Below are 22,455 nucleotides of genomic sequence, written 5' to 3' on the forward strand. Positions count from 1 at the left end.
ACTGCTACATTCTTAGGATATGAATGAAGCAGTGTGCTCCAGCACTCATATGTTTCTGTGCAACGATTTTCATCTTCTCATTTATAAACTGAACAAAGTAATAACTACAGCAGCCAGATATGTAGGAGTCAGTCAGATAAAAAAATAGTGCGTCACCGTCTTCTTTTGATAGTTTATTGTTGCTTTCTAATTTTCTTATTATGTTGCCTAGTAATACAGTATTTTTACAGTACCATGCTACATTTACTTAGTTACTTTCAAAGATCCCTGTTATTCACCAGATCAGAAACAGATACGAACAGAGGGTAACAATCAGCTGTCATGCCAAAAAGTGATCATCTACCAATTACTGATTGCATGCTTCACTGTAAAGCTGCATTAGCCAGTTGTATAAGTGAATGGTTGCTTTTATAGGGGTCAAACAGTGATAATGTACAAACACACTTAATTTTATGTCTGCAGTCATAGAAGCAGTGTGCCTTTTGTGAATGATGATATTAAGGATGATAATAGGAAATACTATAGTCATTTTTCCAATGTTTAGGCTATGGTGAGTTTCATAACCTTGATTAGATTATTTTTAGATTATTTTATATATAAAATAATGAAATGATCTCTTTCACAAGTATCCTATAACCCTCATGAATGAAAGCAGTCATTTATTTAGCAATCTTTATCCTACATTTTTTCAAGCGTTTGGTGTTGAGAAAAGATTACTTTCTCACGACTGAGGCGTCCCCTCAGCTGTTAGTTTTAGTTTCCTAAATGCTGGTGTTTCTGCCAACTGCAGTCACCCTAAATGAAGTGTAGGTACCAAGTCACCGAAAAATTACTCTACAAGATGTCACCCTTGACCCATGATTCTCCTAAAGTGAGGATGCAAACCTGTTAATGTTCTCTCTGTCCCTGATAGGACCCTGAGGCAGACAGACGCTTGCTAAAGATAACATAGGGGTGGAAGACAACTATTTGTAAGGAAAGCAAGGTTATATTGTGGTATTCTTTGCCAGATGCAGCCTGAGTTAACAGTCCTGTCTCCATATTTGAAGTGTAACATAAACATGGCATGCCTTCCAAACGGTATAAGTACCCAAGGCCAGAGAGACTCCTTAGAACTGATGCTGCCAGTGCTCACATTATTGTGTTGCTCGCTGTATCATTTCTCCTGAATTCAGTAAACCTTATTCTCAACATAAGCCATCTGAGTCTCCAGAGTGTCTCTGAGTTTGCCTCCTGATTCTTCTTTCGACATCGCAGAATTCCCTAACATTTGGTATGTCTATTATCCTAGTTTAGACTGTAATTACCAAGATTCAACAGTTTGTATTTGTCACATGATCATACAGTATGTGCAGTGAAGTGCAAAGTGACTGTTCCTCAAGACTCAGCAATAACAATAAGATATTACATAAGAATATCCTTCAAAAACAACAGAAAATAGGGAAAAATGCAAAAAAGAATGACTTACAGGTGGATTTTATATATAAATCGGCTGTGCAATTAGTCTAACAAAACCCCTATGAATAAAATCAGTCATTTCAGTTACAGTGTAGGGGCTGTAATCACTATTTGGCAGGTGCAAAACAGCATTTAATGAGTTCAAAGGCAATTTAATGGAGTTTTTCCCAATGTTAATTATGTACCTGTTTGGTGTGTCTAATATCCTTGCTTAGACTGTAACTAACAAGATTTATGGATGGCTTTAACATTTAAAATAAACAATCTGTTGCACATTTATGTCATAGGGTGTACACTTTAGAATATCTGAAATTGCATTATATGAGTTGAACTGGGCCTTCTACGCTGTTTCAACAGGTGAAAACACCTGGATTGGTTATAATCTAGGTTACAGAGCGGGTAAAATAAAGCAGAGACACCACAGTAGCTGCTCCCATCAGTTCTTGGCAGAGGACCACTTTTTGGTTTGGCAAATGTTTTATTGTGAAAAGCCTCACCCGGAAGCTGATGAGCTACAGCAGCTCGTTAGCTAACGCTACATCCTGACCGTTTGACAACATTCAGCGTTTTCTCTTCCAGAAAACAAACATGTAATAGATATTTACACATCGAGGAGTGTGTCCGCTGCAGACTAACTGGTTGCAGACTGTGTTTTTGGTGACACCGAGTCCGACGGAGGAAAAAAGAAACGGCTAATTCGCTAATGGACATGTTATCGTGCGTTTTTCGATTATGCCGTCGTAATGCTAATTCTCTGGACATGTAGCTAATGTGGAGCTTTCTGTGAAATATCTTCGGACTTTTGCACGTCTAACAGTGTAATTTGTGCTGTGAAAGACGACTGAGCTCACACACCCTGCAGGCCTTAATGTTTGTTTTCTACTCCGTAACGTTAGCACCGTTTTTGTATCAGTTTTGCTAACGGAGTAACGTCAAGATAAAGAGTTGAGATAAGAGTTTAGCTCACACGCAGCGTTAAAATGAGTTTCTTTAGTTTTGGCCAAAGTGCAGAGATCGATGTTGTGCTAAATGACGCCGAGACGAGGAAGAAGGCTGAACACAAGACTGAGGATGGAAAGAAAGACAAATACTTTCTTTTCTACGATGGAGAAACTGTCAGTGGTAAGGTGAATGTCACACTGAAGAACCCTGGCAAGAGGCTGGAGCACCAGGGCATCAAAATTGAATTTGTCGGCCAAATAGGTATGTAAAAACAGAAATACATGCTAGAAATTATTACTTCCTCTGGGACACGCTTTTAAATATATCTACCAGTTCGATGTTTCATTTAACAAGCCTGCAGACATGCTTTAGCATGAAGAAGATAAATAAATAATCCCCATACTGATGCCCAAAAACACACTCCCTTCTGCAAAAAGGAAAACAAATACATAACCTGATTCCTTATCTTGATAACCTCCCAGTCCCTTTGGGGAGAATATAGCTTTGTGTTAGTGAAAGTTACAGATGAACATTACAAAATTATGCTAAACACAAAGAGTACCATTTGTGTTTAGTATATTACATAACCTGAGTCCTTGTCTTGATAACCTCCCAGTCCCTTTGGGGAAACTGTAGAAAATATTGGTTTGTGTTAGTGAAAATTACACACGAAGATTACAAAATTTCCCTTAAAAAAGAGGTGATGTTGATCCCTTTCCTTATAGTTGTAAGAAAATGCCCAGTTTTATTGAAAATAAATTGTCCAGTGCTTAGTTGAGTCGAAGCCAATCTGCAACGTTTATATTATTCATAAAAATCAGCGATGTTTGAACTTTTGTTATTAACCCTTGTGTTGTCTTGTGGGTCAAAATTGACCCATTTTAAAGTTTGAAAATGTGAAAAAATCTATTTTCACAGTGAAACTTCTGATGTCCACATTTTCAACATTTTTGGGAAATCTTTGAACATTTTTGGTGGAAAAAAAAATGTTAAAAATTTTTAAGAACATTCACATAAAAATCAACCAAAATCCAGCGAATTTCGCTGGATTTTGGTTGATTTTTTTTGTGAATGTTCCTAAAGAAAATATCAGAAGTTTTACTGATATATATGGAATCACTTTAGATATTTTTAGGATTTTTTTGAAAGATTTTTACTCATTTTTTGAAAATATTTACAAGAATTTTCTTGCCAAATTTGGGGGATTTTTTAAAAATTAAACGTTTAAGGGAAACTTTTAAGGAATTATTGGAATTTTCTTCCTGAAGGTTTTGCAAATTTTCATAAATTTGGGGAATTCTTTTGCTGAATTTTTGGATTTTTTTTTCAGACAAGGAAACAATATTTTTTGGTGCCCATAAATGAAGACAACAGGAGGGTTAAAGCAGCACATTTTATGCAAAGTCTTGCAGTAGGTTTTTCGTATGGTAGCTCTTCTTGATAACATCTTTCATTTTTATAGAGCTGTATTACGACAGAGGAAACCATCATGAATTTGTTTCCCTGGTGAAAGATCTTGCGAGACCTGGTGAAATAACTCAATCGCAGACCTTCGACTTTGAGTTCACTCATGTGGAGAAACCTTACGAGTCCTACACAGGCCAGAATGTCAAGCTAAGGTAAGTTTGATCATTCACTCTACTTTATAGGCAGGGAAATGAATGACCGTGTCACTCTTTAACCTGTCATGTGGTTACATTTAAACTTGGTGTTGGTTTACATTTCAGTTGAAATAAATATGTATTTTGGCTTAGATGCCATAATGTGGAAACTGCACTTTTTTCATTCTGTTTTACTTATTTTTTCCCCCAGATATTTTCTTCGTGCCACAGTGATAAGAAGACTAAATGACATCAGTAAAGAGATGGACATTGTGGTTCACACATTGAGCACCTACCCAGAGCTCAACTCCTCCATTAAAATGGAAGTTGGAATTGAAGACTGTCTCCACATTGAGTTTGAGTACAACAAATCCAAGTAAGACTTGTAGGGAGGCAACAAACCATTATTTTTCATACACTAATTTGTAGACAGTCTGTATAATGTTAGATAACAGTGAAAAATGTCCAACTATTTTTGCTCAGTCAGTATCAACAAATTTTCTCTCAGTTAAGTAATTAATGATCCCATTAATCATTTTAGCTACTAAGACATGGTAGTGTTATTATTCAATTTCCCCAATGAGTTAAAGTGAACAAACACGTAATAAAAATAATTTTTATGGGCAAGAAAACCAGTGAATCAAGGGATTAAAGTTATAACAAATTAAGTTAGCATTCAGTTGTCATATCCAAAAAATAAAATTATAATAAACAGCACTTCTTAATATGAGTCTGACATTAGTAAAATAGTAAAATAATTAGTAAATAAAGGTTTAGCCTGTAAAATATCACCAAAAATAACAAGTTTCACATGAAGCGTTTGTTTATTTTACCATAACAGAAAATGTGAAAACCAGCAAATTCACATTTACAAACTGGAGATTGATTGTCAAAATAAATGGCAAATAAGTTTCTGTTGATTTAGCTAATTCATTTATTGCGCATTGCCTAATTATTAGTTACTCTAGTATTATATAGTTATTTCAAGCTGTTCAAGCATCCAGACAGTGGAGAAACCACTAAACAGAAAGACTGTGTACTCATTTGCTAAACTACAGCCTTCATTCTTATTTTGTGCTTGTGTCATTCTTTGATTTGTGCCAGGTACCATCTGAAAGATGTAATCGTGGGAAAAATCTATTTCCTGCTGGTGAGGATTAAGATTAAGCACATGGAGATTGACATCATCAAACGTGAGACAACGGGCACCGGCCCGAGCGTATACCACGAAAACGACACTATCGCCAAGTACGAGATCATGGACGGAGCACCAGTCAGAGGTAAACTCCACTTATTCATAATTTCAGCGAGTAATGTCAAACAAAATAAATCCTTATTCAGTCAGGAGAGCTACTGTCCAACCTCTTTCAATATGTTTAATATTTCAGGAGAGTCCATTCCCATCCGATTATTTCTGGCTGGCTATGATCTGACTCCCACCATGCGAGACATCAACAAGAAGTTCTCTGTGCGCTACTACCTGAACCTGGTGCTGATCGACGAGGAGGAGAGACGCTACTTCAAACAGCAGGTAGGCCACAGATGAAAGATAAAAACTCAGACTGGCCGCTCTCTTATTTTTGCTTTTAATTTCAAAGGATCCATGTAAGTACAGTACCCGGTTTTACTACCATTGCAAATACAGTTAAAATCCCACTGCAGAAGTCTGATTAGAAGTAATTCTCCTAGCAAAGTTTCTCCCATGTTTTCTAAGGAGTAGAGCTGAGATGAGGGGAAAAACACTAAAATTTAATATTAGCCTAGTATCAAATCATGCCAATTGTGGGTATGTGGTTTGACTTTCAACCATAAAGCATGAAAAGGAATTTAGAATGGGATCTAAGGTGCAGATGGATCTTGGATGACAAAAAACAAGTGTTAAATCTTTGAGGTTAGATGAGATAAATTTAGTTTCCTCTTTAAGTTTTACTGAAAGTGCCATTCAAAAGTTTGAGTTCAATCAGCATCTGCTGGTGAACATATTGTATTAATTTCCTGTTGGCCTAAAATGGTGAAAAATGGCATTGCTTTTTTAGATATTAATAATTAAACGGTACAGTCATTCAATTATTGGATTGAGTTGGAAAACGAATCCACAGTGACTGCTTTATTCTTGAAGTTATTTGTCAGCTAAAATGCCAAAATGCCTCTGAATGCTCACTGTAGGGAATGTTTTTTTTTTGTTTTTTTTTGGTAATTAGTGTAGTATCCATTCGGATCCATGCAAACAGTTTGCGTATAGCTTTAGTCCAGTTATAATACACTGACAGTAAAAGGAAAACACTGTAACCATTGTACAGAAAGGAAAGATGACTTTATGTGCATTTAGTGCTCATTACTGATCTCTGACAGCATCCAGCTGCTGGCTGGGAGCACAGCTGCTCAGCTCTGCCTGTCTCTGCTGCTGATGCTGTGGCTGGATATGTGCTTATTGTTCAGACTTTAGCTGCTGCTGCGGTTCTATCTTTGGTGCTGTGGATGTGTCCAGCTGTCACCATGTGAATCTGCAGTGCTTCTATGACAGTTACTGACACACCGCAGGAGTTCAGGAATGTAGCAGCTTCAATACAAGCAGCCCAGCTATCACTTCACACTGACAGCCATCTGTGTAGTCAGTGTTGCACCAGCTTAAAAGAAATTTGGACGGATACAGCCACAATTACAGTGACAGACATGTCATACTAAGGCTGCCGTCAAACTCTGAGCTACACTCAGAGTGTAGCTCGGCAGTTATCAGTGGGAGAAGCTGGTGAACTAGCTCCTCTAGTTTTCTTTCTAAATGCACACTTCTGCCTGACAGACAGAGCTGAGGGTGCATTGATCAAATGTATAGTTATAACCAGCAGCAGTCTACTACATAATATTGTATCACAACACAGCTCACTCTTTCTCTATGAGTCTCAGGAAATGCAAATATTATTGCTAGGTAACGCAAAAATAGACCAGAAGTTCCTGATTCTCAAAAAGTAAAGAGTTGCTGCTGTTCTTCAGTTTGTATTTTTGCACATTTATTTTTGGACTTCTGGTTGAAAAAGACAAGCAGCTTGAAAATGCCATTTTGTCTCTAGGAGCAAATGGGGGTCTTTTTCTTTCACTGGCATCTGAAATTCCATAAACAAATCAATAAATGTAAACTGCCTCTAGTTCTAGCCCTGTACAGCATGCTGTAGTAATGAGTAGATAGTATATAGTGTATTGGTTAGCATGGCACAAAGAAATTGTTTGCATGTAATCATAGTTATCATGTTTGTGACAGACTGCATGGCACAGATTTTTATTATAGATAGAAGCTTGATTTGTGTAATAAATCACAAAGTTGAAGTGCTTCAGAGAATATTTATATATGTTTAAATATGCTCTCTCTCCATTTTTCTCACATAGATAGCCAAAGTTGTATTTTGTCATCTTCTTCTAGATTTTTTTTTTAGTTAATATCAAACAACTGTTTTATTTATCCAGCTTCTTCTACTGTTTATTCTAGCTATGTGTAATGTAGCCTATACCACCACCTTCTAACAACACCATATAGCCCCTATTTGCTAAAAAGCATTTAATAGAAACCAGCCGAATTCATTTTCTTTTACATTTTTTGTGACATTTCAAAAGTTGTTTTTTTTAAACTCACTTGAGACATATGCGGAAACACAGTTAGTGAAGTTAGAATCATCATTAAACATAAACTTGCCAACCTTTAATTCGTTCACCCTGTAGGAGATCACACTGTGGAGGAAAGGGGACGTGGTGAGGAAGAGCATGTCCCACCAGGCTGCCATCGCCTCTCAGCGGTTCGAGGGTTCGGCGGCTTCAGAGAGCGCACTGGAACAGGCTGCAAAGGAGGAGAGCGGGTAGAGCGGTGGAGGTACCTGTCAACTGTACAACATCTGGCATGGCAGCAGTTTTATTTGTAGCCGCTGCTGGTAAAGGAAGGAAGAAGGGAGACCGACATATGGTAAAACTGTATGTGAACAATGGGACAGTTTGCATGAGGCATTTAAAAGTGGCTTCAGGCTGCTGGTCTTGTCCCCCCCCCTCATTCATGCATTTTTTGTTTTTTCTTTATGGGAATCAAACTAATCACCTGTCACAATGTCCGCAGAGTAAAATCATGTGAAATTCTGGAATTTTTAGGCCTTCTGTTTGTTACCTTCTAGCGCTTTTGGGATAAATTTGATGATTTCTAATCTTTCTGTTGCAAATGAATTCTCAAAAATTTTCAACAAAGTATCTCTGACATTCCACATTTAATGAATGCATTCCTAACATTGTTATAAGGTCATGAAATATGAGATAACTTTGCACTGCTTTATCATGCTGAACACATTTCTTTTTTTTCTGTGTTTGCACAAAAAAAATGGTGGAAGTGGAAACTGGAATCTCTTGCTGCTGTTGTAGCGAGAAGGCTAAAGTATTAATTCATGTTTTTCTTTTTTTTAAATCTGTAAATAAGACCAGTTAAACCTGTTATTCTGCTCCAGCTGGTGTACATTGATTATCCAGTACACAGTGCTACACAATGACCTTTCACGTTCATATGCTTTACCTCAGCATTCCAGTGGTGTTAGGAAAGGGTGTCAAAGTGTTTGTATTAAGGTCTGATAGTATGAAGTCTTCTGTATCCTCTTTATTAGAGACTTGAAAGTTGTGCCTATGTGTATCAAGCAAATGAAATCCTCCTGCCTCTAACATAATTTTAGTCTTTTAACCAGAGAAAAGTTACAGTAGAACTTATCTATCTTTTGCAAAATGCTAATCAATTACTCCTTTGTCCCCGAAAGTCAAATAAATTGATGCCAAATGGAGAAAACCTGTGACGTGGTTGTGTTCTAGAAATGGGTGAATCTGCTGACATTTACTGACTGACTATCTTGTAGCAATTTCAGAGCATTCTTTCTTTATTTTACATTCAGATTTTACTTTTATTCCCAGATTTATCCACTCCTGCCTTCTAGAACTAAAGCAAACGCGCCTACAAGTAGGGGACAGCGATTTTATTGGTTGGAGGATTTCGTTTCATTAAGTTATGAGATTTAGACCACAAATCCCAGAGCAGAAGTTCCGCACAGAAGCAACGTGAGCATGAGGAGACACTCAAACTAAAAGACAGGACATTTGTTCAGCAAATGCAAACAGATTTGCACCCAAGCAGAGGCTATTTGAGAGAGAGAGAGAGGGCAGGATTTTAGAGAAAGCATTGCAAAATCTGATTGCAAAATCAAGAGATAATACTCTCAAATTTAAAGACAACAGTCTTGATTAAAGACGGGAAAATTACTCCATAGACATTTGACCTGAACACACATGAAAGAGCACATGGAGCTAGTCCGTGTTTTATCATATTCTTCAATATATATAGATCCTTAGTGGTAAAGTTGACAGCAAATCGATCAGAATGCAGAACTGCCCAAACGCTACTGGTTCTGTTCATGTTTGCAACTGAATAAGTCTGTGAGGTACAAAAAGGGGGCTGGAGGACAGTGATTAAATCATAGCCTTCAGTTGTGCAAACAGTTTCAACTCTACTGTCAGTAGTGAACAGAGACAGGAGGCAAACATCTATTCAGACTAAGCCAGGTATACACTTGTTACTGGATGAAAGATCCAAAGGTGCAAGTTGTAAAAGTCAGTGTCCAAGGCTGTGAATTATGCAGTGTGCTCTAGCCCCCTTTTTCTACCGTAGACTGTAATTTAGCAGAAAGATTAATTAGGTAGTTTGCACATACAAATTGTTGGAATGAGCAAGATTTACTGATTTTCTTGCTCCCAATGCCCCCTGACCTCCATCTCCTCTTCCCATCCCTTTTATCTACTATGGATCAGTATGTGTAACGCAAAAGGAAAATAGATAATGACAACATGCTGCCTGTCCATCTCATTCTGCCTTCACAAATAAAGAGCAGCTGTCACCAGTACAAAAGGTACATTAACTTCAACCTATTACGGCTTTGAAAATTGCCTTTATCAAAGTGTATGACGCTTTTAACGAAAACTATGTGATGCTAGAATATACGCCACTCATTTAATATCTATAATAATAATAAACAGACCAGATGTTCCTAATCAGTACCTCACTATCTATCACCTTACACTTGGTGCAGCCTTTTCTTCTCATCCCTTCCTGTCATGCAAGCACCAGGTTAGTTCAGCAATGTGCAAGGTAAGCAGCACTGTTCAGCACTCAGCACATGAAAGCACCACCTGAATGTCACCCAGGGGTCCTTCTTTATGTTTACAGTAATGAAGTGACCACAAGGAAGTGCTGCTCAAATAAAAGGTATGCATAAGTTTTCCAACAAAAGGAATCTCACAAATTAAACTAAATCATAATTTGATATAATCACATTTAATTTTATAAACACAAAACATGACAGCAGTTCCATGTCCCATAACCACTGAACTTGAAGGTACTTTACATATCTGTTTGGCGACTTCACTGCATCGCGAAGCAAATCCTCACAGCGCCACTTCGTCCTCCAGACTCAAGATAAAGTCAAACTCCTCTGGAGAGAATAAACATTGTTCACACCTCGTTCGTGACTATATAATAGAGCAACATCATTGCTTTGCAGGGGCTGATACTCACCAGCAGTGAGGGGTTGGACAGAAAGTCTGGCCCTTGTAAAAAGCGCCATGTCCTTCAGAGGCCCTCCATTGGCACGATGTTGCAGGTGGTACTTCTTAAGCTCCGACAGCGGAAGAAACCGCTTCATCATTCTTTGATACTGGACATCTACCTGAGTGAGAAGAAAACAAAGTCAACCTTCAAGCTTTATTATCACCAGTAGAGGACACTGTCTTGTGTTTAGTTTACCATGCTCCACTTGGGGTTGTCTGGTTTGCTGGTTGCATCATAATGGACGTCTTTTTTGTCAAACTGTGTGTGGTCCACATAGGATTCCTTCACAATCTAGAGAAGGAGATGCAGCTGAACATCACACCTGTTGGGAGCTTTACTTAAAGAGAGAAGAGTGACTCACTTTCATGACTCCTGCTATTCCCGGTTCTTTACAGTTGCTGTGGTAAAAGAAGGCCAGCTGCCCTTCCTTCATCTGCCTCATGAAATTGCGAGCCTGCACACAGAACAAATTCTTTCCTGAAAAACTAACTACACAATGGTGGTGAGAATAACACAAAGAACAAGCCTTTTATAGGTGGTGTGCCTTTCCCTTACTTCAGATGAACATCTTTTTATTACAGGAGTCGATTCTGTGGCTCTACCTGATAATTGCGGACACCGTCCCAGCAGCCAGTTTGATCAGGCAAGGCCTTCAGATCTTCAATGCCAAACTGCAGAATGAACCAGAAGCATCAAGCAAGCATATCTGGCTGACATTTACATTTTTTCACACGCTGCTCCATACCTTCACATCGATGTCATTCTCAAAGCGGCTCTCAGGCTCAGACTTCATCAGCCAGTGACTGTATTGTGGAGAACCAGGTGACTCTGAGCACTTCTCATTTTTTCCAACGGAAGCTGCAGCTTTTCTCTTCCCGCCAGCTGAAGACACCGTTTCCCCATCGTCATCTTTGCCTGTGTTTTGAGGCGCTCATTAGAGAATAACATACAACAAGTTTTACTTTGTGATGTCATTTGCTTACCTGAACTTGCAGTTCTTTTACTCACTCTGGCTTTTTTCTTTGGTGGCATCTCTAACAGTCTGTAAAGATTCATCAAACGTTTGGGTGATTTGATGCTTTCCACCTTGTTGTGATATCAACACATCAGAGATTAAGTCATACTATTTTTACTGTGACAGAGTAATGAGGCACTTTGATTCATTAGGTACTTCTTATGCGGAGTTAGCTAAAAAAAAAAAAAAAAAACATCTATGTCTTGTCATTTTTTCTATTTAGAATGGCTTTTTTTTCCCCAAAGGGCAGTGCTGTGCAAACACTAAAAGTTAAGGCTGGATTCCTCAAAACCTGAATTTATCTAGTAATGTCCAAAGATTGAGGATTTGCAATGTGCTGAAACTAACAATTGTTTTCACTGTATTCTGGTATTTTCTCAGTTAATCCATCAGTTATTGTGACTATAAAATGCCAGAAAGAAGTGCAAAATGTATACTTATGTTGCAGAGTCAAAGGCCATTCGTAAGAACCAGAGACCTGACTTTTTTTCGGGAAGATTTTTACTCATTTTTTGAAAATATTTACAAGAATTTTCTTGCCAAGTTTGGGGGATTTTTTAAAAAATAAATCTTTTAAGGGAAACTTTTAAGGAATTATTGGAATTTTCTTTGTGAAGGTTTTGCAAATTTTCAGAAATTTGGGGAATTTTTTTGCAGATATTTTGGATTTTTTTCAGACAAGGACACTATTTTTTGGTACCTGTAAATGAAGATAACAGGAGGGTTAATGCATCTCAAATTAGGAGGTTACATGAAAGCAAAAATCTATTTTTGAGTGAAAAACTGATTTTTAAAAAAAAAATTTTTTTTTGCATGTCTGGCTTATTTAAAGACACCTAAGCTTGACAATCCTGGTAAAATATAGCTTAAAATAAGTTTTCCCAGCTAATTTTAAGATCTCTATATTCTAAATATCATATCTTATTTCAAGAAATCTTACCAAGCCATTTTTCACTTGTTCTATTGGCAGACTTTTTCACTTATTTCAAGGTAAAAGTTCCTTGAAATAAGTTTTCTTTCTTGTTTTGAGAGGGAGATTTTTTTCCAGTGTAATGTCTTATGAACGCCATTTACATAAGTGATGGTATATTAAGCATTAGAAACACTTCTTAGACTCCAAAATGGACAAAAACAGGGCATGTGTACCTGCGATAAACAGGTAAACCCATTAGCTTTAACTGCCAGCTGTACCTAAAAAACTGTCTGTACTGTACTTCAGTAAGGATACTCTGTTCTAGCATTAATGAGATAAACTAAACGTTTGGCAGCTAATGTTATCCAACGTCAACAGAAATTAGAGCTCTTAATCATTCTCTTTACTCACGTGCGACTGCTCTACAACATTTCGAATTAGCAGCTTTATGCAGCAAAACAATGCATCAGATGGCAGATATTAACAACATTAAATGTGAACCAAACGCATTTAACGTTACAAGTTCGTGTTATAATGCTACTTTGGTCAGTAAATCAACAATATAAAGATATTAAATAAGGCCTACCTTTAGCTACGAAGCGCTTCAGGCCTTTAAAACCCGCGGAAAAATTCTCAACACGTGATGTCAACAAACTTGTCGGTGCGTTTGATTTACTCACCGGCTGCTCCTGTTAGTTTGTCGTTAGCTAACAGTTAGCAAACGGAGCGCTAACAGTTAGCAAACGGAGCGCTAACAGTTAGCAAACGGAGCGCTAACAGTTAGCAAACGGAAGGCTAACAGTTAGCTGACAGTTAGCAAACACTTAGGTAACAGTTAAAAGAACAGTTAGCAAAGAGTTAACTAACAGTTATCAGTCCCCATATAGACTGTGGGACGGCTACATTAAGCAAACCCCGCCTCCCGCGTCCATATCAATAAAACTACATTACCTAGCAGCGTCAGCGGCTGCGTGACATAATTCACCACTGTGGAGGTAAACATGGCGGCTGTCGGACCTCTAGCAAGAATGGCCAGGCTGGGCTCCAGCATCTGCAGGAACCACCGTCTAATATCCAACAGAAAATCACAGAGAAGAGGGATAGCTTCTTGTATCGACCGTAAGTCCCAGAAAAAGTAAAACGTTAGCGCTGATTTATTTTACAGCTGTGTGAGGAAGGAAAAGTCTGAATGGCACCGGCAAGTTTCTTAGCTAACAGGCTAATGACTTGGACAACTCTGCAGTATCTAAACAAACACAGCTACTGTTTGTAAAACTTGATAAGTCACGTTTCACAGTCTCTTTAATCTTACGTTTATCCCAGGCAGCTGTCATTGGTTAGTTGTGGGTCTCTGGTCGTCCAGTAGTAACGCAGAGGAGGCTACACGCCCCTCCTGAACACCGCCCCTCATTCTCAGGAAAGATGTTTAATTTTTTTTCCTCCTTTATTAACAAAATCATTTAACAGAACATTGTCGAAAACAAACTTCACACAGACATTTTTATAATGAACAGGTGCTTCCAGTGCAGTAAAATATAGAATATATCTATTAGAGGAGACAGTTCTTGAAAATTATATGAGATGCAATCAGAAAATGAAACAGAATCAAAGCAAAAAGGAAAAAAGAAAGAAAAAAGAAAACAGAGCAAAACAAAGAGCTAGGGCTTTTTTTTTGCAGATCGTAATTCTCAATCAAATTGAACAATTTCATGGCATGTTTAGTCTTCATTTTTTAAGGGCTTTAGTGAAGGATAGAAACTCCTTATGAAACATAAAATCTAGGATTTATCATCATGTATTTGCATGTGTGTATATAAAATGTCCCGAGGATGAGGATATTGTTAATCAAGAAGTCATAATGTTGTAGACAACTCTTGTGCAGATCAACCATCCACGACCATTTTAAAGGCCTGATCTGCTGCCATTCACAAATATTCAAAAGCAAAGTGACACCTGCAGAAAGTTGCATTTATTTTACCTTTTATAACGCACACATATTACTCCATCTGTGTGTGTCATGTGTCCTGTTCTATTGGTTTACAGCTAGTTATGGACTCACAGATGAACAGAAGGAGTTTCAGAAAGTGGCCTTTGACTTTGCAGCCAATGAAATGGCTCCACACATGGCAGAGTGGGACCAGAAGGTATGTTGCAGCAATTCATATAGTATCCGTATTCATATAGTTTAGACTGCTTTGGCCAAATTATACTCATGTAAAGACAGGCCACAAGGCAGCACATCATACGACTAAACTACACTTACCATCATTTTAAAAACATTGGCCTGTTCCTGTCTAATGAGCATTTTCAGCAGGCTTAAATGATCTCTAGTGTACCATGCTATGATGACTGATAAATTACAGCTTGCAGTGCCTACATCTCATCTTTTCCACTAGAGAGCACTAGCAGGTTTATTTTCCATCAATATGTTTACATGTTGAAGGAAATCACTTTTAGTACATTAAATTGTCACCCTATTCACTCTTGCTCACTGGACAGGACTGTGATAATTGTTTCCTTTTCCATTTTTTTTTCACAGGAAATCTTTCCAGTGGAGACGATGCGGAAAGCAGCCCAGTTGGGGTTTGGTGGCATCTACGTTCAGCCAGATGTTGGCGGTTCAGGACTTTCTCGGCTTGACACATCGGTCATCTTTGAGGCCTTGTCCACAGGATGTGTGAGCACCACAGCCTACATCAGTATACACAAGTAAGGACACCTCACATGGCAATAAAATCATGTACCTGTAACTTAAAAGTTCTTTACAAGTTTGATTATTTGGTTGGTTATAAGTTGAGATGATTCCATTCTCAAATAATAAGTTTAGTTTCCAATTACACAATTTTGACATACAGAATAAAGCAGTAACATGTTCTGCCAGTTATCTTTACTGAATTATTCTCAAATAATCTTAAATCACTTTGTTTTTTTTGACTTTGTAAGACTTTTTTCCCCCACTTTTTTGGTCTTATGAAAATGGTTAAGTGAATTCCATTGTGTCCAGTGTACATGTTGTCTTTGCCAGCTAATATGCAGTGTCCTCCTCTCTTTGCAGCATGTGTGCCTGGATGATAGACACCTTTGGCAATAATGAGCAGAGGGAAAAGTTCTGTCCTGACCTCTGTTTGATGGAAAAGTTTGCATCCTACTGTCTCACTGAACCAGGTCAGTGTGTTTGTAAAAGGAAAACTTCTGATAAGAAAAAAAAAGTTTGGTGTTTATTGTAAGTTAAAGCTATTTTTTGTAAAGTGTAAAATGTTTTATCGTCGCTTCAGCTAAATTTCTACAACACAATAAAGCTGTGGTGTTTGATTTTAGGCAGCGGCAGTGATGCTGCTTCACTTCTGACCACTGCACAGCGGAAAGGTGACCTCTACATTTTAAATGGCTCTAAGGTGAGTTAAACCTGTCTGTGCCCTCGTGATTTTAGACCTACAGATCTGAAAGTGTTTTTTTAAACAGACAAAAGGGAGTCAAAAGCATGTCTCATCCCCTCATACCTTTCTAGGCCTTCATCAGTGGAGGAGGAGATACGGACATCTATGTTGTGATGTGCAGAACAGGAGGTAAAGGACCCAAAGGCATCTCATGTTTGGTGGTGGAGAAGGGGACGCCAGGCCTCAGCTTTGGCAAAAAGGAAAAGAAGGTATAGTTCACCGTTGCTCTACTTAACCATTTGTTGTCTTAAAGACTTTGCAGGTAACCACTAGATGGCAGAGTTAAGTCATGATCTCTCAGCTGTTATCCAATCTGTTCTTCAGGTGGGCTGGAACTCTCAGCCGACCAGGGCTGTGATATTCGAGGACTGTGCTGTTCCAGTCATTAACCGGCTTGGTGAGGAAGGACAGGGCTTCGGCATTGCCATGAAAGGCCTGAACGGAGGCAGGATTAATATTGGTGAGGAGAAAAATATTATCTTAGAAATTTCCCCTCTGTTGCACAGCAGTTTGAGATTTTGGGTTATGTTTATGATCCTGACAGTCTAGTGCAAATATAGTTTTTATAGAGCATTCAATAATTCAATAAAGTCCCAATTAGCTTTAAACAAGGCTTTGGGGAAATATTTGTGCAGAAATTATATGAATGTTGTTTTTAAAAAGTGAGGTTGTAAGGTAGTTAAGACATGATCAGTGTGGTTTTGGAAGCTTTTCATGAACACAGTCTTCCTTTTATGAATGAAAAGGTAAAATCAAAAGCAGTGCTCATTTCAATTCACTCAGGTTCTGCTGCTTCAGTCTCACTTGGTCTAGTATGACCAGTAATGTCAGTTTGCCAGCTGTATAACTCCTCTGGCTGTGCACCTGTTGTGCTGTTTTCGAATTTGTTGCTGTCTTATAATTATCATTTGTTGTTACAGTGGTTGTTGAGAAAACACCAACATTATTCTAGTTATAAATGATTGTCTGTGCTATTTGCTCGGCATGCAGTCACCCATCAGTTTTTCTTTAAACTGTGTGCCGTCAGCTTCCTGTTCTCTTGGGGCAGCGCATGCCTGTGTGCAGCTAGCGAGGGATCATCTGTTGGTACGCAAGCAATTTGGAGAGACGCTTTCCAACAACCAGGTAAGTCACACATAAATGAACTTGCTGCTCCTGCCCTGCCACTGATGGAAAGTCATCTTCCCTCTGCCTGTCTGTGTTATATTTGTAGTTTCTTCAGTTCAGACTGGCAGAAATGGCCACTAAGCTGGTTGCTTCTCGCCTTCTGGTGCGTGAAGCTGCGACGGCGCTGCAGGACGGCCGACCTGATGCTGTTTCCCTCTGCTCCATGGCCAAGCTCTTTGTCACAGATGAGTGCTTTAATGTGAGTTATACTGAATACACAAAATCCACAGTATTTAGTTTCACAAAAAAAAAACAAAACTGTCAAATCCTTATTTTTACCTGTTTTTACTCAACAGATCTGCAACCAGGCTCTTCAGATGCACGGCGGCTACGGTTACCTCAAAGACTACGCAGTGCAGCAGTTTGTTCGGGACATCAGAGTCCATCAGATCCTAGAGGGTGAGATTATATAACGGACTTTTCTGTGAATGTCATGTGTATCAGGTCTTACTATGATTTCTTTGTTTAGGCATCTGAGAAGGCTGTCATGTTGTGGTTTTGTAACTACTACTGTTTTTGTGTCTCTTTTGCTTACCGTAAAGGAACCAACGAGGTGATGAGGATGATCATCTCCCGAAATCTGCTGACAGAGTTATGATGAAAATCTTTTCTTTGGATCTTCACTTGACTGCATATTGTGGTCTTCATAGCTGGTTTGTTACTGTTTGACTGGTCCTGAATTTCTCTCTGTATCATGTTTTTTTCCAAAGGTGGCACAAATTGTAGAAGAGTTTCGGATGAACTAGTCAGGAAAACATAGGTTTTTCTAGTGTAATATTAGATCTGTTTTTTCATTTTTAGGTACACCGGTGACAAGGCTTTTGGGATGGGAATGTTGAATTATTGATCTGCTGGTCCACAGTGAGATAACTCTGTTGTAGCTGCACAGATTTCCAAGAAAAATATAGATAACATTGATTTGTGGCTCATACAGGATGAATCCATTCACCATCACTGGCCTGACCTCTGACCTTTTATTGAGTATAGTTGTACTTTAAGATTAATGCTAATGTAGCATGCTAAACATTAGCAGTCAGCTTGAAAGTACAGCTAGAGAAGATGAAGCACATTTTATTTAAGTATAGAATACACATTAACACTGACAGTGTGTTAAACTAATATAACTGTACATGATTTTTAAAAAAGTAGCTTTTATTACAGTTCATAGTTTTATTTCTCTGACTATACCTCCAAAGTGCTAAGAATCTAAACATGTAAAAGGCTGGATGTTCATTTACAAAATGTGGCTCCTGTGAAGCTGCTAGGTTAATCTTTTGTAAAACGAAGAGCTGCTTTTTACAATAGTTTGGATTCTTTTTTCCATTACTTTAACAGAACTTGGTGTTAACAAAAGGATGAGGTTGTTCTGCATCAAATGCAGTCTCTGCATCAGTCTCTAAAGTGGCCTTTCAGAGCATATTTATCATCAGTGTGACTGTATTTTGCCCTGTTTTGTGTTGTGTAGTCTCCAAATAATAGAAATATATAGGTTGTGTATTGTGGGTTATGTACTGAAATGTCACTTTGTAGATCACACTCCAAATAAAACTATCTCAAGTTTTCCTACAAGGAATCAGCCTTCTGTTTGGTGCACTGAATGACACTTACATTAACATTGTTTATCACACACTCCTTTAAAATACTAAGCCTGTAAATATACTGTTTATTATTCATTTGAACACTCCAGAATAATTTATTGAAAAGAAACTGTCAACAATCAGAACTGCTATAAAAGTGCTACATGTAGCCTTTCCACATCAACGAATCACTGCCACAATAGTTCCAGAGGTCAGTATAATTACAAGAAAACAAACAAGTCCATAATAAGAAATACTGGTCAAATACTGGGGAAAACCTACTGGGTTGTTTTCTTGACCAATCTCTCCGATTACTGGCCTCATATGTTTGCAGTAATCAACTTATACCACGCACCTTTAAACAGAGTAGTCAGAAATCACCAACAATGTTATACTCTCTATTCTGGTTACATTCCAGCTACCATAACAGGCAAAACACTCATAAAGCATGTACTCTCAGTACACACGAAACCATACTGACACTGTTACAGCAGATCAAATAAACTACCCTTAAGTGAACAAGGAGTAAATGTGGGTCAAAAAGAATGAAACATCTGAAACTATTTGCAGTACCTGAATTGTGTTTTTTGGTTTTTTTTGTTGTTTTTTTTTTTTTTGCTCTAATGAGTGCAGTTAGCCTGAGAAAAGTGATCCTTATGCAGCCAGGTACAGTAAAATAAAAATAAAATCATAAAAATGTGTTTAGAATTAAGGTTATCATACAAATATAGCCAAAACATACTTGAGTAAACCGACCTGTTCTTTATGGTTTACAACATCCTGACAGACTGCTGCCTACAAATCTTCAAACTGTTTGGCTGCTGTTTCCAAGATCATCTCTAAGCATTAAATAAAAACATATTCATCTTCAGTGAGCCTGAATGCAGCATACAAAAAGAAACTGAAATGAAAAACACTGCACTGAGTCAATTAACAAACCGAAGGGAGAGTTTGCGCAAAATGAAGCACAAACCGCCTGAGAGATATTTATTCTTCTCTCACAACCTCTCAGGTCTTCATAGAGAAAGTGCTTTTCCACTTCAAGGCAAACACTCTGTGTGTGTGTCCTTTATTTCCCATCAGAGACGTTCCTGTCGGCTACACCAGTGAGCCGGCTTGGCTCTGAACAGGCACCATGACAGCAACAGCTCCCATGCGTGTCAGAGTGCTGGAGCTGATTGGTGGGGACACAGTGAGTGGAGGTGGCACCTGAGGCTGAGCTCCTTCAGTCCTTTTGGGGTTGGCGACTGCAGGGCTCCTGAGAAGCTGTGGAGGGGCTCCGTTCGTACTGGGAGGCCGCTTGTGTTTCCGTGAGGGAGTTCCCCCGATGTTGTAACCCGGGAGTCCCTGCAACGTGTTGGCTTCTCCGGGTCGCAGCTGGTAAGCATTGATCACTGAGCCCGTGTCTGAGGCTGATATGGGGGAGTACAGGTAGTGGTAGTTGGGTTGATGGGGGTCTCGGGGTCGAGGGCTGGTGGCTATGGAGGATAACGTGCCGTTCTTGGACACGATGTCGGAGCCAGTGTTGCTCTTTGCCCACGACACTCGCTTTGGTGCCTGAGCGTCTTCCCTGTTGTAAAGAGAGTGAGACAAAGGAAAACAGCAGAGAAAGACTTCAATAAACAGACAATATACATTTTATCTTTTAAACTGACCAACACCTCCAATAAAACAAAAACAGCTCCAGTGTTTTGCACATTACATTTTAACATTTGTATGCTGCTAATTTTTTTAAATGACCTCTATTGTCTTATGCAGTAAATATATAAGACAGACAGGCAGACAGACAGACAGACAGACACTTCATTAATCCCAAGGGAGATTCAAGTATAAATAGACAAGGGCGAACTAAATATCCACATACTAATACCAAAAATACAAATGAATGTTCTTCATCTGAGGTAAAAACTCTCCTTAGAAAGAACAGAATTTAGTTTATCATATTAAATATAGATAATATTGCAATTACCCCAGGATTTTGATATTGATTTTTCAGTAAAGGTGGCACAGCTTTTACAAACTTTGCATACAGCTGATTCATTTAATCTATTAGGCATTATATTTTACTATGCGATCTTATATTTCATATATTTTGTTTTGTAAAATCAGAACTAGCTGTCAGTTGTGTATGATTATGCAAAAAGTGACAATATTTCTATTAATTAACCATTTAATTTCTATTTAATTGAGAGGTAAGTATTGGATTTTTTTAATGAATCAACATAATTAGGAAATAATTTTAACATAATTAAATGATGTTTGATTTAATAAAAAGAAAAATATTTAAGTGCTCACTCTAGTTATTTGCACGTTTAACCACTAAACGTTCACTGGTTGAGTTAATTTCTGCAGCTGCATTTTGAATGAACCCATAGACCCATTCTGAATCAAATTACACATTTATTTAAATGGTGTAAGCCATGCAATGGTTCCTTAGTAAGACTGCATACACAGCAAAAATACAATTTCTAGTAGTCTATAGTTAAACATATTTATTGAATCGCTATGTGCTGTGCAAAATGCTTCCAAGGTTTTAGTCTGTTTTTTCATTAAAAACTGGGATGAATGTTAAGGAAATAATGGAGCTATAAAAATGCAGTACACAAATCAAGGACAAATACCCCAAAACTTAAATAAAATACTTGTGTAAATGCACTTTTCACAACTGCAAATAAGTAGTTTGTAAAAGCCACCATGGTCTGGGTGCAGATTATTAGCTACACAAGTATAATCTAATACAGTCTAATACAGTGTTTTAGCATCATGTTCATAGGTGTTTCTAATATTCTGCCACCGTCAAGTATGTGGGTTAAAAAGAAATATATTTGATGCACTTCTCAATATAATTTACAACATTACCTTCAATCATGACCTCAGTAATAAACATACACTGTTTTGGAGTTCACACATTTCTGACATTGCCAGTTGCATTACATTATACAGATATAATAAATTAAAGTGAACACTGTGCATATAGTAGAACTCTCACTTGATCTCATTGGCTATCTCCTCCTCAGTGTCTCGCCTCCTCCTCAATATGAATACAAGGAAGAGCACCATAGCCACCAGTCCCACCACTGACCCCAGAGTGGCTGCTGCGATCATGCCTGCATTGGAAGCTGGGAACCACAACAGCAGAAGGTATTCACACACAATGAGCACCACGGCTGTGTTATTTAAAAAACGCAGAGCTGAATTCACTGGTGTGTATTGGAGCACTTACAGGTGATAACCTCTAGGTTAATGGAGCAGCTGTCGGAGCCGGCAGTGTTGCTGGCTCGGCAGATGTACTTCCCTGACATGCTTTTAGTGAGGTTGCTGAGCCTGAGGGTGCCATGTCTCTCATCTGCAAAACAACCGCACAGATACAGTCACTTCACAATCATTTATTTATGTCATCTATGCAAGTAAAACAAGTCAAGGGAGCTACACACACACACACAATTAATATAGCACAGAATTACACGCTGGGGAACTATGTTGTTAAAGTAACACAGAAATTTACTGTAGGAAAAGAAATGTTGAAATAGACTATGGAAGTTTAAAGGTTTTTAGAGGTTTTAAATACAAAAAAGTTTTCTTGAGCATTTTTTCCCAACATTTCTGCTGCAGTTTGGTCATGTTTTGCCAGTTTTTGCCAGTTTTACACTTGATTTTGCATTATTTTCATATGCTGGTGTAACTGTGAATTATTACAGTAACTCCTTCTAATTTTACTTGTAATGTTAGTGG

The 22,455-nt window shown here is 38.2% G+C and overlaps 4 protein-coding genes across 8 annotated transcripts in view; 2 read left to right on the top strand and 2 right to left on the bottom strand.

The window, feature by feature from the left end:
* The first annotated feature begins 1,965 nt into the window (after positions 1-1,965).
* LOC111565127 (vacuolar protein sorting-associated protein 26B-like) lies at positions 1,966-8,805 on the top strand. The gene is made up of 6 exons (XM_023265137.3): positions 1,966-2,661; positions 3,863-4,019; positions 4,213-4,377; positions 5,106-5,281; positions 5,390-5,532; positions 7,713-8,805. Exons 1-6 carry the CDS (start codon positions 2,439-2,441, stop codon positions 7,848-7,850), a joined length of 1,002 nt encoding a protein of 333 aa, XP_023120905.1. The 5' UTR covers positions 1,966-2,438; the 3' UTR covers positions 7,851-8,805.
* Positions 8,806-10,319: 1,514 nt separating this feature from the next.
* On the bottom strand, positions 10,320-13,634 carry thyn1 (thymocyte nuclear protein 1). Of its 2 annotated transcripts, none has more exons than XM_023265127.3 (8): positions 13,494-13,634; positions 11,598-11,656; positions 11,360-11,529; positions 11,217-11,285; positions 10,976-11,068; positions 10,810-10,905; positions 10,582-10,732; positions 10,320-10,498 (listed from the first exon to the last, which is right to left on the bottom strand). In XM_023265127.3, the coding sequence occupies exons 2-8, from the start codon at positions 11,644-11,646 to the stop codon at positions 10,452-10,454; spliced, it is 675 nt and encodes a 224-aa protein (XP_023120895.2). In that variant the 5' UTR covers positions 11,647-11,656; positions 13,494-13,634; the 3' UTR covers positions 10,320-10,451. The 2 variants fall into 2 exon arrangements, with proteins under 2 accessions (XP_023120895.2, XP_023120894.2); XM_023265126.3 differs by lacking the exon at positions 13,494-13,634 and adding an exon at positions 13,129-13,414.
* acad8 (acyl-CoA dehydrogenase family, member 8) lies at positions 13,527-18,719 on the top strand. Of its 2 annotated transcripts, XR_002745847.3 has the most exons (12): positions 13,527-13,661; positions 14,586-14,686; positions 15,082-15,251; positions 15,598-15,707; positions 15,861-15,937; positions 16,051-16,188; positions 16,304-16,439; positions 17,007-17,104; positions 17,193-17,345; positions 17,443-17,545; positions 17,689-17,799; positions 17,948-18,719. XR_002745847.3 is itself a non-coding variant. In XM_023265123.3 (11 exons), the coding sequence occupies exons 1-11, from the start codon at positions 13,544-13,546 to the stop codon at positions 17,742-17,744; spliced, it is 1,260 nt and encodes a 419-aa protein (XP_023120891.2). In that variant the 5' UTR covers positions 13,527-13,543; the 3' UTR covers positions 17,745-18,719. The 2 variants fall into 2 exon arrangements, 1 of the variants encoding a protein (XP_023120891.2); XM_023265123.3 differs by having other exon boundaries at positions 17,689-18,719.
* Positions 18,720-18,794: 75 nt separating this feature from the next.
* Positions 18,795-22,455, bottom strand: part of esamb (endothelial cell adhesion molecule b) — a 52,054-nt gene continuing 48,393 nt past the window's right edge. For all 3 annotated transcript variants that reach the window (XM_023265122.3, XM_035945884.2, XM_035945886.2), the window contains 3 exons: positions 21,947-22,069; positions 21,713-21,842; positions 18,795-20,293 (listed from right to left, as the gene is read on the bottom strand). In XM_023265122.3, coding sequence (XP_023120890.2) covers positions 19,822-20,293; positions 21,713-21,842; positions 21,947-22,069 — 725 coding nt within the window. In that variant the 3' untranslated portion in view covers positions 18,795-19,821. The remainder of the gene's footprint in view (positions 20,294-21,712; positions 21,843-21,946; positions 22,070-22,455) is intronic.

This window comes from Amphiprion ocellaris, chromosome 7 (genome assembly GCF_022539595.1).
Source record: "Amphiprion ocellaris isolate individual 3 ecotype Okinawa chromosome 7, ASM2253959v1, whole genome shotgun sequence".
In the NCBI taxonomy this organism is placed as follows: Eukaryota; Metazoa; Chordata; class Actinopteri; family Pomacentridae; genus Amphiprion; species Amphiprion ocellaris.

Bases quoted from the DNA above. Each gene is read 5' to 3' on its own strand.
- LOC111565127 (XM_023265137.3), top strand. From the start codon at position 2,439: ATGAGTTTCTTTAGTTTTGGCCAAAGTGCAGAGATCGATGTTGTGCTA. The intron at 4,378-5,105 runs GTAAGACTTGTA...GATTTGTGCCAG, and splicing joins TTTGAGTACAACAAATCCAA to GTACCATCTGAAAGATGTAA. The intron at 5,282-5,389 runs GTAAACTCCACT...TTAATATTTCAG, and splicing joins GGACGGAGCACCAGTCAGAG to GAGAGTCCATTCCCATCCGA.
- thyn1 (XM_023265127.3), bottom strand. From the start codon at position 11,646: ATGCCACCAAAGAAAAAAGCCAGAGTGAGTAAAAGAACTGCAAGTTCA. The intron at 11,286-11,359 runs GTATGGAGCAGC...TTCATTCTGCAG, and splicing joins AGAATGACATCGATGTGAAG to TTTGGCATTGAAGATCTGAA. The intron at 11,069-11,216 runs GTAGAGCCACAG...TTCTGTGTGCAG, and splicing joins ACGGTGTCCGCAATTATCAG to GCTCGCAATTTCATGAGGCA.
- acad8 (XM_023265123.3), top strand. From the start codon at position 13,544: ATGGCGGCTGTCGGACCTCTAGCAAGAATGGCCAGGCTGGGCTCCAGC. The intron at 14,687-15,081 runs GTATGTTGCAGC...TTTTTTTCACAG, and splicing joins TGGCAGAGTGGGACCAGAAG to GAAATCTTTCCAGTGGAGAC. The intron at 16,440-17,006 runs GTGAGGAGAAAA...GTGTGCCGTCAG, and splicing joins CGGAGGCAGGATTAATATTG to CTTCCTGTTCTCTTGGGGCA.